The sequence below is a fragment of the Miniopterus natalensis genome, chromosome 11, assembly GCF_054644295.1.
Source record: "Miniopterus natalensis isolate mMinNat1 chromosome 11, mMinNat1.hap1, whole genome shotgun sequence".
NCBI lineage: Eukaryota > Metazoa > Chordata > Mammalia > Chiroptera > Miniopteridae > Miniopterus > Miniopterus natalensis.
Genome location: NC_142091.1, coordinates 32,588,913 through 32,606,167, shown reverse-complemented (window position 1 = coordinate 32,606,167; position 17,255 = coordinate 32,588,913). Strand labels below are relative to the sequence as shown.

General features: G+C 37.3%; 1 protein-coding gene across 1 annotated transcript in view; it reads right to left on the bottom strand.

Annotated features, from left to right (window-relative positions):
* The window catches only part of PRCP (prolylcarboxypeptidase), a 56,558-nt gene that overhangs the window by 18,778 nt on the left and 20,525 nt on the right, over positions 1-17,255 (bottom strand). Inside the window, exons 2-6 of the mRNA XM_016206862.2 lie at positions 10,681-10,821; positions 7,279-7,380; positions 4,938-5,119; positions 4,302-4,459; positions 3,426-3,598 (exon numbers count right to left, since the gene is read on the bottom strand). Coding sequence (XP_016062348.1) covers positions 3,426-3,598; positions 4,302-4,459; positions 4,938-5,119; positions 7,279-7,380; positions 10,681-10,821 — 756 coding nt within the window. The remainder of the gene's footprint in view (positions 1-3,425; positions 3,599-4,301; positions 4,460-4,937; positions 5,120-7,278; positions 7,381-10,680; positions 10,822-17,255) is intronic.

Below are 17,255 nucleotides of genomic sequence, written 5' to 3'. Positions count from 1 at the left end.
ACACTCACTCAGATAATCACATTAGTTTTGTCATTAAAAGCTCCCTTTTCACAGAATGCACCTAAACCGCTTAAACCACCCAGAGAGGTCGCATACATTATCAAACACCAAGACAAACGGAAGAGATTTTCCATCTTATGTCTTATTATTTCACAAAATTTATCTGCATGCTCAGAAGGCTAAGCTAAAAGATTTGGTAAGTTATCAGCTAAAAAGAAAAATGATTCCAAAATAAACAAACTGTAGCACCCTTTAAAACTGCTCTTTAAACTGAGACGGGACCTAGAAGTTTTATGCTGACAGAGCAGTCGAATGACAGAGGGGTTTTCTAATTCCCTTTTCTCTTCTTCCTCGTGTTCTGTCAGCCAAGTCCATGAGTATTTCTGCATGAATGTTGCAGCTTCTGTTAACAGTAAACAAAGCAAATGGAGTCTACGTGTGCAAAGCCCAAAGACAAATTAAAGAGTGATACTTGAGTTGACACGGAAAGTGGCATTCAGTCGCTGCCTATGGACCCTTCAGAACCGCGCGAGGTCCAGACAGAACTGGAAATCACCTGCTTTTTCCGTAACACACTGTTGCTTATTATCTCGCCATCCTAAGCCTGAGTGGGATACAAACCTGAAACTCACAGACACAGACAACAAGCGTGGGGGTTACCAAAGGGAAGGGGACCAAATATATGGTGACGGAAGACGAGGTTACTTTGGGTGGTGGGCACACAATGTAATACACGGATTATGTATCCTAGACATGTACACTTGAAACCTATATAATCTTATTAATCAATGTCTCCAATAAGTTTAATTGAAAAAATAAGATGGAAGTTTTAAAGGGAAAAAAAGGAAAAGACGGCTGTTTGTCATCCCTTTAGAAAGGAGGAAGTGCATCAGAGGGAGGAGGAGTCCTGGCTAAATGGAACTAGCCAAGTGAAAGAGCGGTCCCCAGCCGGGTAATGCTCCAGGGATTAGTGGGCTGGGAGAACAGAGCGCGGGGTCAAGAAAGGAGAAACAGAATGGACAGTGAAAGAAAGTGATCTGAAGCTAAAAGTTTGGGAGAGGGACATGTAGTGGAAAATTCTGAAATCAGGATGAAACTGAAGACAGACGCAGTCAATCAGTTTCTCAAGCAAGAAGAGAGATGGTTATTTTTGGTGGGGTACAGACAAGAAAGAGAATAATAAATGTATCATAAGCAATAAAAAATTCCTTAATATGTCAAAAGGAAGGGTGAAGTCTGTAAGAAACAACTGAAGAAAATGACGAGTCCTGGATAAAATAAAGTAATAAGCGATTGTGGGATAGAAATAAACTTTTGTAGTGTATATACACAAAAGATAACAAAGGATTGTGTTAATCAAAAACAGATAACAAAATATTTGAGATATACTCCATTCATTTTGAGTGATTATTTAAAAGAGAGAGAAAATGGAATATTTATTTACATTTAAGACTTAATAGAAAAGTACCTCAAAAGGAACAGTATAGAAATGGGGAGAAAATCAAAGTTAGACTATTCACTGTTCCAAATCATAAACAAACAAACACTAAAAACCTGTATTTTTCTAGCTATTTTTTCTAAATCAGGGTTGGCAAACTACAGCCCCCAGGCAAATTCAGCCCATTGCTTGTTTTATAAATACTAAGTATCACTGGAACACCGTCATCCTCATCATTTATATATTGTCTATGGCTACTTTCTTGCTACGCCTGCAGACTTCAGTAGCTGTGACAGAAACTATATGGCCCACAAAGCCTAAAATATTTATTGTCACAGTCCCTAACAGATAAAGTCTGCCAAACCCTGTTCGAAATAACAAGAGAATTCCCCATGTTTTTACCATGTGACAATTCATTTATTCTTCAGGTGGGCATAAAGATGCAGATGTAATGCTCACTTTGTATACAGAGTCCAGAATTAAATCTGATAGTTGTCACATGGTGGCCAGCAATCCACCCGAACCTTTAGTCAGGCCTTCTAATCCAGCGCAATGTGGTAGATTGCAGGCTCTGAACAATGGCAGACCTGATTTGAATCCCACATCCACCACCCTCTTTGTTGAGCTTAAGTTTCCGCTCCGTAAAACTGGGATTATACCACTTTTTTTCACAGTATTTTTGTGGGGATTAAATGAGATAGTGTATATGTAAGTGCTTTGTAAATAGTAAAATAATATAAAAGAATAAGGCATTATCAGCACACAGTCATGGAGACTAATTGGTTCAGATTTAGTTTTTCTCATTATTTTGATTCAGGCTTTCTTAACATGAGAGAGACCTGCTCTTTTAAATAACTTTGTATTATTAAAATTCAATTTAAATCAATACACATTTACCTTTGGCCTGCTATATGCAAGACACCCACTGGTCATTCTACTTTTTATTATTTATTTATTTATCGTCATTTTACTTTTCTCCCCCATCATTCTACTTTTTAGATAAATAAAAATATCTCTAATAGCAAATGACCTTGTTCCATTTGGGTTACAAAGTTTTAAGCAAACTAATAGTTTGCATTCAATAGTTCAAAGGGACAATTATATTAAAAGTACTTTTGAAACCTGGTTCTCATATTACCAACTCTATTTACATTTCCAGCACTCATTCTAGCTGTAGAGTCAGTCATATTCCCCAAACTTAATAACCATCAAGTTGGCCAGCCTTTGTTTTTAAAACTAAGAGGAATGTTCTTTACAACGGAATGTTTTTAAGAGCACATGCAGTAACAATTTTTGGTATAAACAAAGCCTAAAATTTATGGTGTAAGGTGTCTCTACACTTTCCAGAGTGTTTTCACATCAATATTTTATCTGATCCTCAGTGCAACCCTATGGAGAACATAAATATCACTATCCCGTTCTGCAGAGGAAGATAGCCTTGTCCAGATCACACAGTTGGTAAGTGGTAGTTCTGGACCAAGGATCCAGAGTCAGTGCTCTTTCCACTCCACCTTGCTGCATGTGGATCACCCCTTTAGGACATATGTAGCACTTAGAATATATAAGCAGTTGACTGAATCATAATGCTATGATAGCAGCTGCCACTCATACATAGCTCTAAGAGTCTCACATACATCACAAAGATTAAATAAATTGAATTCACAAAGTGCATAGCACAGGACTTGACACACAGTAATTATTCCATTAACAGCAACTATTGGCCTCATTTCTAATTCATACAACTCTGTAAGCTCTGCATTTTATCTCCATTATTCAAATGAAGAATCTGAGGTTCAGAAAAGTTAGGTAACATGTCCCAGGCTGAGTAACCAAAAAGTGACAGAAGCCAGGATTCCTGCCCAGATCTGACTAACTCCAGAGCCCCTTTGCAACTGGGATTTCCTCTGATGCTGAAAGTCATAGAATGAACAAACACAGAAATGGAAAGTATGTTACTGGAAGTGATGAAAGGACATTTTCCTGTTACCTTGACTGGCCAAGCAGGCAAAGGCTGTAAAAAGTTAGACTCGTAAGGGTAGTCCACCATCGCCAGATTTACCCAGGTTTCAGAGATCCAATCTTTCAAATGCTGAACATCCTGAGAATTTGTTAATGGCACACATAAGTGAAGGGCTTCAGAAAGCAAATGCAAGCCAGTACCTGAGAATAAAATCACAATGTTGAAATCTAAAAAACACTGTTCAACATAAGGTTTTATAGATTCATCACCTGATATTTTAGAAAATTCAATCTTCTATACAATTTCTCCAAGAATACTTTTTCAACATCCATAAGATATTTTCAGAGCAACTGGATAATCCCATGATAGACAAATTGCCTATCCATATAGAGATTACCAGAATTTGTATTCTGAATTATTCCGTTTTAAAGATACTATTGAAATAAATAAGTAAACATGTGGAACAATATAGAGCAATGAGAAGGGACAAACTACAACTAAATAAAACAAATGGATGTCTGACAAACACAGCATTGACAAAAGCAGACACAAAAAATACATAGTATGCAATTCCAATGACTAAATAATTCAAGAGCAAGCAAAATTAATCTGTGGTTTTACAAGCCAGGATAGTGGTTAGCCTGGGAAATGCTGAGGTAGTGACTGGAAAGGGCACAAGGGGACTTCTGGGGGGATTTTTTTATCTAGATGCTGATTACACTACATACTTGCTCTGTGAAAATTCATCAAGCTATTACTTTGATTTCTGTGCTTTTATGTATGTTATATTTAAATATGTATGTTATACTTAAATAAAAAATTTATAGAAAAAGTGGGAAATGTTGAATTTAACAAGTGAAAGGTTAAAAAAATCATGATTCCATTCTCTTAATTAAAGCTTACCATTTCTTGTGAGTCGATTAATGGCCTCCCAGGACCTGCGGATGGTCTCTGGACAATTTGGGCCACTTCTCCTAAAATCTGTAGTTACAATTTCCATAAACACACCACAAGGTACCATATCCTCAAACTGCCAGATAGGGGCAGAGGCTGCAAGAGCTCTAAACGGTAATAAAACAAAGAAGGAGAAAAGGGGGGAAAAATGTAACTCAGCAAATTTAAGTTTTTGTTTGTTTTGTTTTTAATCCCCACCCAAGGACATGCTTAGGGAGAGGAAGGGGGAGAGAGAGAGCAAGAGAGAAACATCAATGTTCAATGTTGCCTTCCACATGCTCCCGGACTGGGGATCAAACCCTCAACCCAGGTATGTACTCTGACCAGAAACCTAACTGGCAACCTTTCTGTGCACTGGATGACACTCAATCAACTGAGCCACTCCAGCAGGGCTGAATTCAAGTTTTAAAATTGAAACTGATATTGAAACAAAAATGGTGAGAAAAATAACCACAGTAAATGAGATGGAAACTAGAAATCTCAGTACATGTACAACAGAATGGTACATGTTTTACCCAGAACAAATTCCTAAGTTTGCCTTGACAATCATTAAGAAGTGCTAGTGTCCAACAGAAATGCATTTACCCAACCACAAAATGAGGATATTTCATCCTGAACCAAGCTGCAAGCACGCCACCATAAGAGCCCCCCACAGCAATGAAAGGTTGATTTTCAGCTCCTGGGATTGTCACTTTCAAGTGTCTGATTAACTCTGCATAATCAGCCAGAGCTTGTTCTGATGTCAGATAATTCAAGTGTCTGGAATCCTAAAGAAAAATAACAAAGAACATGGGTATAAATGTGCACATAATAGCAGCTTAGGCATAGCACAGATCCAGAAAAAAGCCAGTCAGATAAGCTTTTCTCCAAATAGAATTTCTAGGCAATTGAGTTAAAATGCCTAGTCAAAGCCATAGCAATGCTGATTTAAAATGATTTTAAGTTTGTGGAAAGAACATAATGTATTTTGCATTCAAATATAATTTCTATTAAATGCTATTTACCAAAGACTTTGTTAAGGTTGTAGAAACAATAGAAATAAACCACAAATAACATCTAACAGCAAATGTGATGGAATACAATACAATACAATAACAGACAATTGCTGTACTCTAACTTTTATTTCAAATCTTCAAACATTTAAAATGGGTACCACATAGGCAAAGGTAAAACTAAATCCTGTGGAAAACTGAAGAATCATTAGTAAAAATAACATTCATCCTTCTTTATCAGAAAAATTATGTCTGATATACCAACAACTGAAACAAATTAGTTTGCCTGTTCTAAACAACTATAAAATTAGAGTAAAAAAATAACCCCAAAAACCTATGGAGCAACTTTTTCAGGCATTGGAAAATAGCAACACAAGACATTGACACTTCAGAGAAGGATACTCATGAAGTAAGTTCCAAGATCAATCATATAGCTCTCTGCCTAGGGACAATTTTCTCACTGCAATGAAGGGAGGTAAAGCTTAAACAGAGTCTTGCTAAGCTAGGGAGACAAATGAAGTGTCTCCCTTTAAAAGGTAAAGCCTAATTCCTCTTCCTTTGAACTTGGGCTGGACTTAGTGACTTGCTTCTCACAAATAGAATGTGACAGAATACGTGACTTCCAATGTTGAGTCATAAAAAGCACTGTAGTTTCACCCTGCTCTCTTGCATTGTCAACTTTGAGAGAAGCTAGCTGTCATATCATGAGGCCACTCAAGCAGGCCTTTGGAGAAACCCAGGGGGAGACAAACTGAAGCCTCCTGCTAGCATCCAGTACCAGTTTGTCACTTAGGTGGATCCTCCAAGATTGGAGAGGGACCTCCAGCCCCAATCAAGCCTTCAGATGACTACAGCACCAACTGACATCTTAACTTCATGAGACCCTCCTGAAACAGAACCCTTAACTCTTAATTTCTTCCCCACAGGAACTGTGAGATAACAAAAGTTTATTGTTGTTTTAAGCCACTAAGGTTTGAGGTAAATTGGTCCATAGCAATAGATAATTGAAATAGTTGTATATCTACATTACGCTATCCTATTTGACCTTCATGCTTTGGGCTCACCATTCTGACTCCTTCCATCATTTGGCACATTCAGAATCACATAATTCCCATCTTTCCTATGTATTCTACCCATTCCTTTAGCCTTCTGACTTCTCACCTCCCCTCTCATTGTCTGTCACTATTCTTCACTCTGCATTCATGGCACTATGTATGTTTGTATAAATTTTTTTCCCAGTCCTTGGAAAAAATATTACAAATAATATTTGTAATATCCTGCAGGCAACTGACAAATTCTGTAAGCACACAAGAGAAAAAATATATCAAAGAGAGCCCTTAGCTCCATTTTGCTAACAAAGTAGGAACCACAGAGACCTAAGAGAGGAGGTTATGTTTTGACCTATAACAAGCTGACAACTTCCCAGTGGTTTCAGGACCTGTAAACTCCCCTAATCAGATAATTATGCAAAACAATAAGCTAAAATATAGTTTCCCATGCAGACCAACAAATTGTTCTGCTTTTCATTTATAACACAACGACTTTTTATTTATTTATAATACAAGATAATAAAACCTCTAAGAATAGAAATAAAAAACTTTCAAAACAGGCAGCCGAGAAAAAACAACTGACCCCAAGTTCATCTAACTCAGAGTTCCCTCCACAGTCTCTGCAGCCATAGATTAAGGTTTGCCTAGGGAAGGCTAGCTTCATCACACTGAGTTAAAGATCAACATTAGAAATTATAATAATATGGTTTTAAAGAGTGTCAATCTGTTCAAATTATATATAAAATTGAAAGATTAAATAGAAATTATTAAAATTTCAGGCAGTTCAAGTTAAAGCTATCATTTCTTTCCTACAGTGGGACTACAATTAGACAATGTTCTAAAATTTAAAAAACTTTCAAACTCAAAAATAAAAAGTATACTTACCTTGAATGAGTTGGCACCATAGGGTAGAGACTCTCCATAGTATCTATGTTCAGCAAACACCAACATAGCTTTCAGTTCCTCAGCAACATCCCACATGAACCCCTAGAAAGAATTTACAAATTCAGAAGATAAAATCAGGATATGAAAAAAATCATTAAACCTTTTTGCAACTCATATAAAACAGATGTTAAATCAGACCAAAAAAAGCAGCTCTCTGAAAACCACATAATTAATATCTGTTCCACAGATAAATTATATAATTGCTATTTCACTGTTGCACAACAATCTCACACTATATTAAAGTGAAATAATTAAAAATCAGCCCAGGTTGCTCAACCACGACTCATTCCAACTTTCCTTATTCTGACACTCTAGCCATAGAATCAATATTATGCCTAAAATAGTCTTCAGATTGTACTGTGTACCAAATAGTCTAAGAAAAAGCTGAAGATACCTAAGTTCACTGCCTACTCATAGACATTTACAACATAAAAGAGAAAACAGTACAAATAAATATATTTGTACTGTTGGACTCACTTGGGTTTTATATTAACCTTATTTACTTGAAAATAAATAGTAACTAGCAATAGCTAACATTAAGTGAGTGCTTACAATGTGTCAGGCACCGTTCTAAACACATTATATGTATCAATTCACTTAATTTTCACAACAATCTAAGAGATATGCATTTTGATTATTACCATTTTACAGACAAGGTCACTGAGGCACAAGAATTTAAATAACCTGCCACGGTCACAAAGCTAGAAAGTGGCAGCACCAACATTCAAATGTAGGCTGTCTGACTCCAAAGCATAAACATCAAGTATTGTAAGACATTCTTACTTCCACACATAATGCTGTTCCTTAATCGATCACTGCAATTTTTCACTTATATTAGTGGTGTTCTCAGAATCCTTCTCAGCAAAGCAGTGTAGGCAGCCAACGTCAATAGATTAGATTTAGATTTAGCATACATTAAAACTATTTGTCATTCCTACTGCAGATTTTGGTTTTGTTTTTTTAATGTTTTTATTGATTTCAGAGAGAGGAAGGGAGAGGGAGAGAGAGAGAGAAGCATCAATGATGCGAGAGAGTCATCGATTGGCTATCTCCTGCATGCCCTACTGGGGATGGAGCCCACAACCTGGGCATGTGCCCTGATCGGTAACTGAACCGTGATCTCCTGGATCGTATGTCAACGCTCAACCACTGAGCCCTGCTGGCTGGACAGATTTTTGCTTTTTAATGAGCTGCTGCTCGCTAACAAGGACTAAGAACCTCTAAAAGTTTTTATTTGTTTTGATCAATAAATGACAATTAAAAGAGCTATATGTATGTGAGGATGGATAATTTAACCTGATATCTGTGATGATTTCAATGACCCCACTTTTCCTCTTAACACCCTGCTCATTCCCTGCCATTTAGTTATAGATCCTGTAACACCCAGCTCAAGTATGCCAACCTCTGCTTTTCACACCCTGGTAGTGCTGATCACTCCCTCCTCTCAACACCACTATGCTAGGTATAGATCTCTATTACTGGATTACAATATTTGCTTACACGTGTGTCTTACCCTACCAGACTATGCACTTCTTAAGGGTATGGACCATCCATCAAAACAGCCAGGCCTCTGTGGAGTTGACCCCTGGCTCTGAGAGGAAGCAATTGAATTGAACTGATTCACATTGTAATAAGTGATTATTTGCCTCCACTTCAGGGGTATTTTTATTTTTCAAAAGAGGTCCATGTAACATAGTAACATTTAATAAAATTATGTGTCAGCATTGCTCTAAGAGCCTGATTCTTATTTAATCCTCACAATAACTCTACAGACATTATTACCATACCCATTTAACAGATAAGAAAACTGAGGCACTGAGAATAAGAAACTCACCCAAAGTCACACAACATAGTGGCAAAATCAAAATTCAAACCTTATCAGTCTGGCTAAAGTCTGCACTCTTGACTACTATGATATACTGTCTGTAAATAAGTGAATGTCCAGAATATGTGAATAGACAGCTGGGACATTTTGGTAAGCAAAGGAAGGTGTTTAGGACTGGGAAAGAACCAGGATCTATCTTTCTAGGATCTGGCTCTAGTCAGTTCTCTGGAACTATTCCTTTCTACCACTTCTAAGGTCAGCGATTCTCCAGCAAGCCTTGTTATACCACAGTGTAACTGAGGGCAGTGGTGGCTGGGAGAGGCAGAGCAGCTGCCCTGTGGCCTTGGCATAAGAGGGAAGTCACACAAGAAAAAGAAAGGGAGACGAGGCAAACTCGGTTGTTTCACAAAATACCAGAGAAGGAATCTGACAGAAAATAAGTTCCAATTTCATTTGTCTCTGATCTAAGAGAAATAGACATCCTAGCATCTCATTTCTCAGGGAATTATTTTATTTCAAGTAACATATTTAGACTCTTAACATCCCTCAGGAAATAATCAGACGTGTGTGCAATAACACAGTATAATTTGGTTCGTATCTTTGCTTTCAATTCAGTTCAGTTCAACAGTTACTGAGAACTCCTGAATATCAGGCACCATGCCAGACAATGGCAGTGGAGAAAATACCATTTGGTCTCCACTTTAAGGTAATTCACAGATTAGGTTTTTGGTAGAAAGTTGACATTTTCTTGTCATAGCTCTAGCACATTAAAAAGAAAAATTTCTTCCTTTCATGTGTCCTTCTAAATTAAGTTTTGTTAATGGATTTAAATATTATTATAAAAGATAATAGAAAACACAGTAAGGAAAGCAAGCTAACAACTATACCATTTTTCACCCCCATAAATATAAGAAAAATGGTAAAATAGTAAAGCTAAATTAAAATATAGCTCCAACTTTACCTTTGTACATTCCTATGTGACAATTAAGCTTGTATTTTTATTTGTTTTGATCAGGTTGTATGCACTCATTCATTTAATGAATATTCATTGAGCACCTACTATATGCCTAGTGGTCCTGGATCCTAAGTACCCAATACTGAACAAATATACAAAAATTTGTGCCTTTGTACTTACATTCTGGAGACCACAATATAAATAAAATAATTACATGTCATAACATTTTTATTACCATTTTCCTTATATCTTTTGTTCATCCAAGAAAGAAGCTGAGATTTCAAAAAAAAATCTTTTAAAGCTCAACTGTCCAAATATAGAATTTCATTCTTTTTGTGTGTAATTCTCTAAGGCTAAATATGTAGGCTATTGGATATCTGTATTTACTCTTTTGTGAACTGCCTATTCATGTTCTTTTGCTGTTTTTGTATTGAGTTTATCTTCTTATTTTTTAAAGAACTTCACAATTAAGTACAGTAATACTTGGTCATATATACTGCAAAATATTTTTCCAGTTTATCATGATAAATAGAGCACAGGAACTTCACAAATCTGCACATACCGTATTGTTGCAAAACCAGATAATGTCCCCTTCATTACCAGTGTAGAAAAGTATCGATCCACCCTCTTTCTTCCAGTGTTGATTTGCTATTAGGTACCGCTGATTAAAAGTTTTATCAGTCTTAAATCCAAAATGATCGATCTATGAAAAAACCAAAATACATATTTCAAAGGAAAGTAATTAAATGAGATCAACAAAAAAGTAATTAAATTTATTCTTCCATTAAAATCAACCTATGCCACAAAAATCACAAAAATTAAACTTCATTTGATTTTATTATCAGTAGCAATATTGATACTGTTATTGTCTTTATATTGTAAGGTAAAACAAAATTATTTTCCTTATGTTGTAAGATAGCAAAGTTATTGGTGGTCAAGATTTTCAGTATAAGAGAAAAGATACAATTATAAAATCAAGTACCTACTTTAAAACACAATGATGTTAAAATTTAATTGGAAATACTGATGTGAAACCATTATTTAAAATAAATTTATTGAATTTATTGGGGTGGCATAAAACTACATAGGTTTCAAGTGTACAGTTCTGTAATACATCATCTGTGTGTTGTACTGTGTGTTCGCCACCCAAAGTCGAGTCTCCTTCAGTCCCCATTTATGGCCCCCTCTACCCTCTACCCACCCCCTTTCCCTTCAGTAACCACCATACTGTTGCCTGTGTATATGAGTTGTTGTTTCCCACTCCCCCTGCCCCGTCCCACTTAAACCCTTCACCTTTTTCATCCAACCCCTTAACCCCCTTCCCTCTGACAGCTGTCAGTCTGTTTTTGCATCTATGAGTCTGTTTCTATTTTGTGAACCATTAATTCTTAAAATACAGTTATCTCTCACCATCTGAATTTTCATTATCCAAACTTTCAATATCAAAATTCAAAAACTAAACAGACCACTGAAAAGGTTTATAAATGTTGTCACCCCAGTAACACCTGACATTTCAAGGGCCAGGATTCTGATGTCTAATACCATTCCCCACTAAAAGGAACTAGGGCTTGTTAGTGACTTGCCTGACTGACATTTGGGCCAAGGAATCTACTAGATAGAGCTAAGCATCTTGCTATTCAAGGAAGCAAGGAAGTGCCCAAAAATTAATGGAGTCATGTCTAACAGACATAGAAACCAGCTACAAGAGATTATCACTGGGTAAAGTTTTAACAAATTGAATATAAAACAAATTGAATGTAAAAAGAATAATTGTAGTTGATTAAAATATTCAATTCATGAAAATCCATTAGTCCATAAGGATATCAAAAAAGAGAAAGCAAGAAAAACATTCAATTGCTACCACTTAAGGTGTCTATTAAACCAACTCCTTTGAAATTGGGAATAAAAAAGAGTAAATAACTCAACATTTAACCTGCCTTTTCCACAGAATTATTTTTCAAGGTACCAAATAGTTCCAGTTGATGCAAAAGAACTCTGTTTAATCAAATGTCAGCTATTGCAGAATCAATGACAGAACTGGAAAAGTGATAGTTTTGTAAACCTAATGAAGTTAACAACTGATTCAGGCAAAAATTACCAAATGGTGTTAAAAGCATCAGCAGAGTGGATGATAGAAAAATGAACGTTCATATTTGTGCCAAAATAGTATCATAGAGAACACTCTTTTCACAAAGGGAAAATGCAACTTCACAATAGGGGATCAGGCTGCCATCACCTTAACCTAGTGATCAGTGGGAGAGCGTCACTAACAGTGAGGTAGGCAGGCAGGGGTTAGGCATCTCTTCACATGGTGCAGCAGGAAGCATGAATGAACCACCTATGATGAGTTCTTGACAAAAATGTTCAACTGCATCTTAGTCCAGGCTTTAGATCTAATTTCCAGTTTCCAGGAAATACACAGGGTAGAAGAAGCTGAAGACACTGGGAAGAGGTGCAGGGTTAGGGAAAACTCTTAGGCTTTCTCGCCACCTTCTCGAGGCAGACTGCAGTTATGTAAACATGATATAGCAGAGTCACAGCAGAGGCCCTGTCAGCTGACTAATGTCTGGCCCACGTTGGCTGAGAGTTACTGTTGTCCTGGTTCCTGTAAGACTGGCCCAGGGCATTCAGAGGCGGGTTTGACGGTTGGCAGGTTGTCGTCCCAGGGTTTGTGGTTTGTCCCGTGTATGCCCAGCTGGCTGCCACCAGAAGGCGGATTGTTCCCGCGGGTTTGCAGATTGCTCGCCCGAGGGGCGGTTTGTTCCCCTGGGTGGGTCTGTCCCTCGGGGTGTAGTGCGCCCCCTGTGTGTGTATGCCCAGCTGGCCACCACCCGAAAGACAGTTTGCTTCTCTGTACATCAGCCTGGCCGTCCGCTAAATAAAGTAAATGTCTCATCCTCCTTCGGCTCCACCCTTTTTGGCGGACTGTCCCAGGATCTAGAGTGAACCTCCCTGGCCCTGAGTGGCCACTACATTTGGGGTAGTGTCTAGCATTACAAGAAGCAATCAGACGAATCCAAAGGTGGGACATTTTACAAGACAATGGCAAGGTAATTGCATTAAAAGAGGGCTTTTAATTTGAAAAAAAAACATGCACCCCTATGATTGAGAAGTATGCAGTTAGGTGCAGTTTTGAGAAACTTACATTTTGAGACCTGCGACATGAACATGAAGTGTGTGTGTGGAATCCACTATTCCTTTTCTCCATCTAGTTTTTAGAATATTTCTCTCATACTGTAAGCATCTCACAATCCTGAATGAGACTCTGGTGTTTGAAGATGTGAATTACCACACAACACTGCCCCCAAATACAAGCCACATGCATCATTTAAAAGCTCAATGGGAAAAGTCATGATCTTTTCAACAAGGGAAGAAAGACTGGCTGTGCTGGATTTAAAGAAAAATGCATGGCTCTCTAATAAGATGCCTTCCTGTGGGGTTTTCAAAGATAATTTTGCCATAGTGATTTTCATCTTACCCACTGACTTTAGAACCTAGCCTTCCTGTAAAATGAGGTATGGCTATATCCTTAAAAGCAGTCCACACAATTCAATAATCCAGGTTTCAAATTTAAAAACACCAGTATGTGTTTGTATATATCATGTTAAATGTAAATGGCAAAAAAATTCTTGCCAGAGGAAAGGCTTACGTCTAGAAAAACAAGGGCCACAAGAACTACAGAACCAGAGAAGTCACACTTCCTTCTGCGGCCACTCTTAGAGCACTCCTGCTCCGAGCAAACATCCCTAATTGTTTAGGCTGGGGAAAAGGATAGGAAACCTGGTATGGTAGAAAGCAGGTTTGGGAGTTAACAAACCTGAACTTGAACCTCTACTGTGAGGCCTCAGGCAAATCATTTAACCACTGAGCCCTGGTGTCTTCCTGTATAAAATAAGGATAAATAACACATAATCCAAAGGATTGCTGTAAAGATTAGAGAAAATGTATCTAAAGTACCACGTATAATTCTTATTATGTAATTAATCCTCTATAAATGTTAGTTCTCTCCATCCCATTTGCACACCAATCCTAAGCATGGAGTTCTTAGATGGGGTAAGTGAGGTGGAGAGATAATGAAGCTCTTCACAGAACAGGAAATACCCTTAGAATGTCAAAGTCTATTGTTTTTAGTGCTTCATTTAAATATTAAACTGCTAGAAACAGGCAATGAAATATCCTTTGAAAAACATGAATTTACAGAATTTTCTTGTCTCCTTCCTATCACCAAGTATATAAACTTCCAGCTACGTAAGTGTAGTTTCCAATACCTAATGGCTTTGCACACTAGGGGCATTGTGCCCTCTGCTGTTGAGAACTGGGACCTACATGCCACTTCCAGCTCTGCTCCTGAATAGTTTTATGAATCACATGAAAAGGGACAAGGGCCTTAGAAACCATTTGATCTGTGTTGCTCAGCTGAGGAAACTGGGCTCAAAGGTCAAGTGACTTGGTCACAAGTCATAAGCAGAGCTGGAACTTTTAATTATTTTTATAATTTGGTTTATGTAGTCTAAGAAATTTCAAGAAATGCTTCTCCCCTTCTCCTTATAGAGGAGAAAGAGATCCGTGAGATGGGTAAGCAAGATACAAAAAGAACATTCTTTAAAGTTTATTGTGACAAAAATAACTATTTGGACTTTAAAACTCAAAAAGTTCACATCCAGAAAAGCCTGTGAGGACATTACATCTGGTAGACACAGTTTGGGTGGCAATTTGGGAGCAGTGGGTGGCAGGGGAGACAGAGTACCTACTATGTCCCTGGCACCATGCTGGTGATTTCCACAGATCACTTCATCATTCTCCCAATCACTTCTGGTGGCACTTTCCTTAGGCCAGTATTACAATAAGAGAGCTGAAGCTCAAAGAAGTCTGATAACCTTCCCAAAGTAATATAACTAATAAATTAAAGTCAAATACAATTCTTTTTCATTTACATTAGACATCCACTACATTCTAATTTATTTATTTATTTATTTAAATAATATATATCTATTATTGTTGACAGTATTATAGATGTCCTTCATCCCCCCTCACTAGCCCCTCTTTGGCTAGCCAGGAAGTTTGTGCCACTAGAATTACCTGGTCACAGCTTAAGCTCTCATATTAGAGATAAAGTGCTGCTGTGATTATGACGCACATAAATTTTACATCATCAATGTTTCACCATCAGAGGGCGCTGTAGTATAAGAAGTAAAGTGGGAGAGACCATTAATGTTTAAATAGATTCATATAATTTTAGGACAGGAAAGAAACTTAGATCTCCAGTCCAAACCCTTAAATGAAAAATTGATATCCAGAAACATCAATTATTTTAAATCTTTCTCTTTTAAATAAAGATATATTCACATTTAAATATGGCATTTATCATCCTTTTTAAAGTCAGGGATTAAAATTTATGCTTTTAGAAGTCGAGATAGTGGTTACCCTTGCAGGGGAGAAGTGACTTGATAGATAGATAGATAGATAGATAGATAGATAGATAGATAGATAGATAGATGATAGATAGATAGATAGATAGATAGATAGATAGATAGATAGATAGATTGATTTCAGAGAGAGGAAGAGAGAGGGAGAGAGAGATAGAAACATCAATGATGAAAAAGTCATTGATTGGCTGCCTCCTGCACTCCCCCCTACTGGGGATCGAGCCTGCAGCCCCGGGATGTGCCATGGCCGGGAACTGAACTGGGATCCCCTGGATCGTAGGCTGATGCTCAATTACTGAGCCATGCCAGCCGGGCAAAGAAGTGAGTCTTTTTTAAAAAAAGAGGGGATTCTGGAGTTAAGATACTGTATTTTTCTATATGTATAATAAGATAATTAACAAATTAACAAATAATTAATGAATTAACAAATATTTAAGATTTCCTTTAAGATATATTTTAAGATTTCTTTTATAATGTACATATGGTGTTTACATTTATATTTCACTATAGTTATCTGTAAATAATATTGCACCAAATCACATCTATATTAAATGTTCCTTTCATTTAAAAATATGTATTGAGTACTCTTAAGTGACAGGCATTAAGGAAAGAGAATTAAGATACAATTCCATCTCTCAAGTTTTAAATCTAACAAAAGTAATGAACACACAAATAAACAACTGCATGACGGTGTGGTTAGGGTCTGTATACAAAGTGCTGTGGGAGCTCAGTAGAGGAGGTTACATTCTGCCTGAGAAAATCATTGAAGGCTGTACCAAGGAGGTGACATCTGAGCCAAACCCTGACAAGTAAGAATTTTTTCAGAGACAGAAGAGCATTTCAAGCAAAGGGAGCATAATGAACGGTGATGAACAAACATATTCAGGAACTGTTGTTTTATGGCAGCAGGTATATAGTTTATGAGGGTAAGATTAGATTCATCATGCTGCCACTAGATGTAGATATGAAACTTCCTATACAGAGCACCTAACTGAAATCTGAAATTGCCTCTTTAAACCAGCAATGAATGACATCAGTCCGATAGAAACAGAGCCTTAATGAGGCTGAGACTTCAGTCTGTTTTGTCCATTGCTAAATCCCCAGTGGCTAGATAATGTCTGGCAAATAGATCAGTGAATATGTAGAGAATGAATGAATGCACGCATATGTCTTAGCTCTGCAATTGGTATAAAAACAGCCCAAACCCAGCTTCAAAGAACAGCATGACTCAAAGCAATGAGAATGGAGATCAAAGTTCCAAGATAAAGTTCGTGCAGGTTCTTTTATCACATGGGTCTGTTACGGGCTTTGGAAGAGTTGCAGAGCACTGTAGTTGGATATGCCTTTTGCCCAGTGACAAATCACATGCCAAAGGGAGAATCCAAGCATAAAATCTAAAAGCAGTTTGGCCTTATCCAGGCTGCTGAGGAAGCAGGAACTGCATGCCCTCTGCTGGAGGTAGAAGCAAGAAGATAAATAACTAAAAATTAACATAGACAAAAGGCCAGATTCTGGGTGGAGGATCTGGGAAGGGCTAATCAGCATTCTACTGATGTATATAACCTGAAATATACCTGATCTTATGACAGGGTTATAATCACAGTTTTTAGGGCTGAAAATGACTTAAAGCTGTGGCTCTCAGCCAGTGCACGGTTATTTAACCTGAATGACAGCTTCCTGTAAAATGTATATCATAACGGTTTATTCAGCA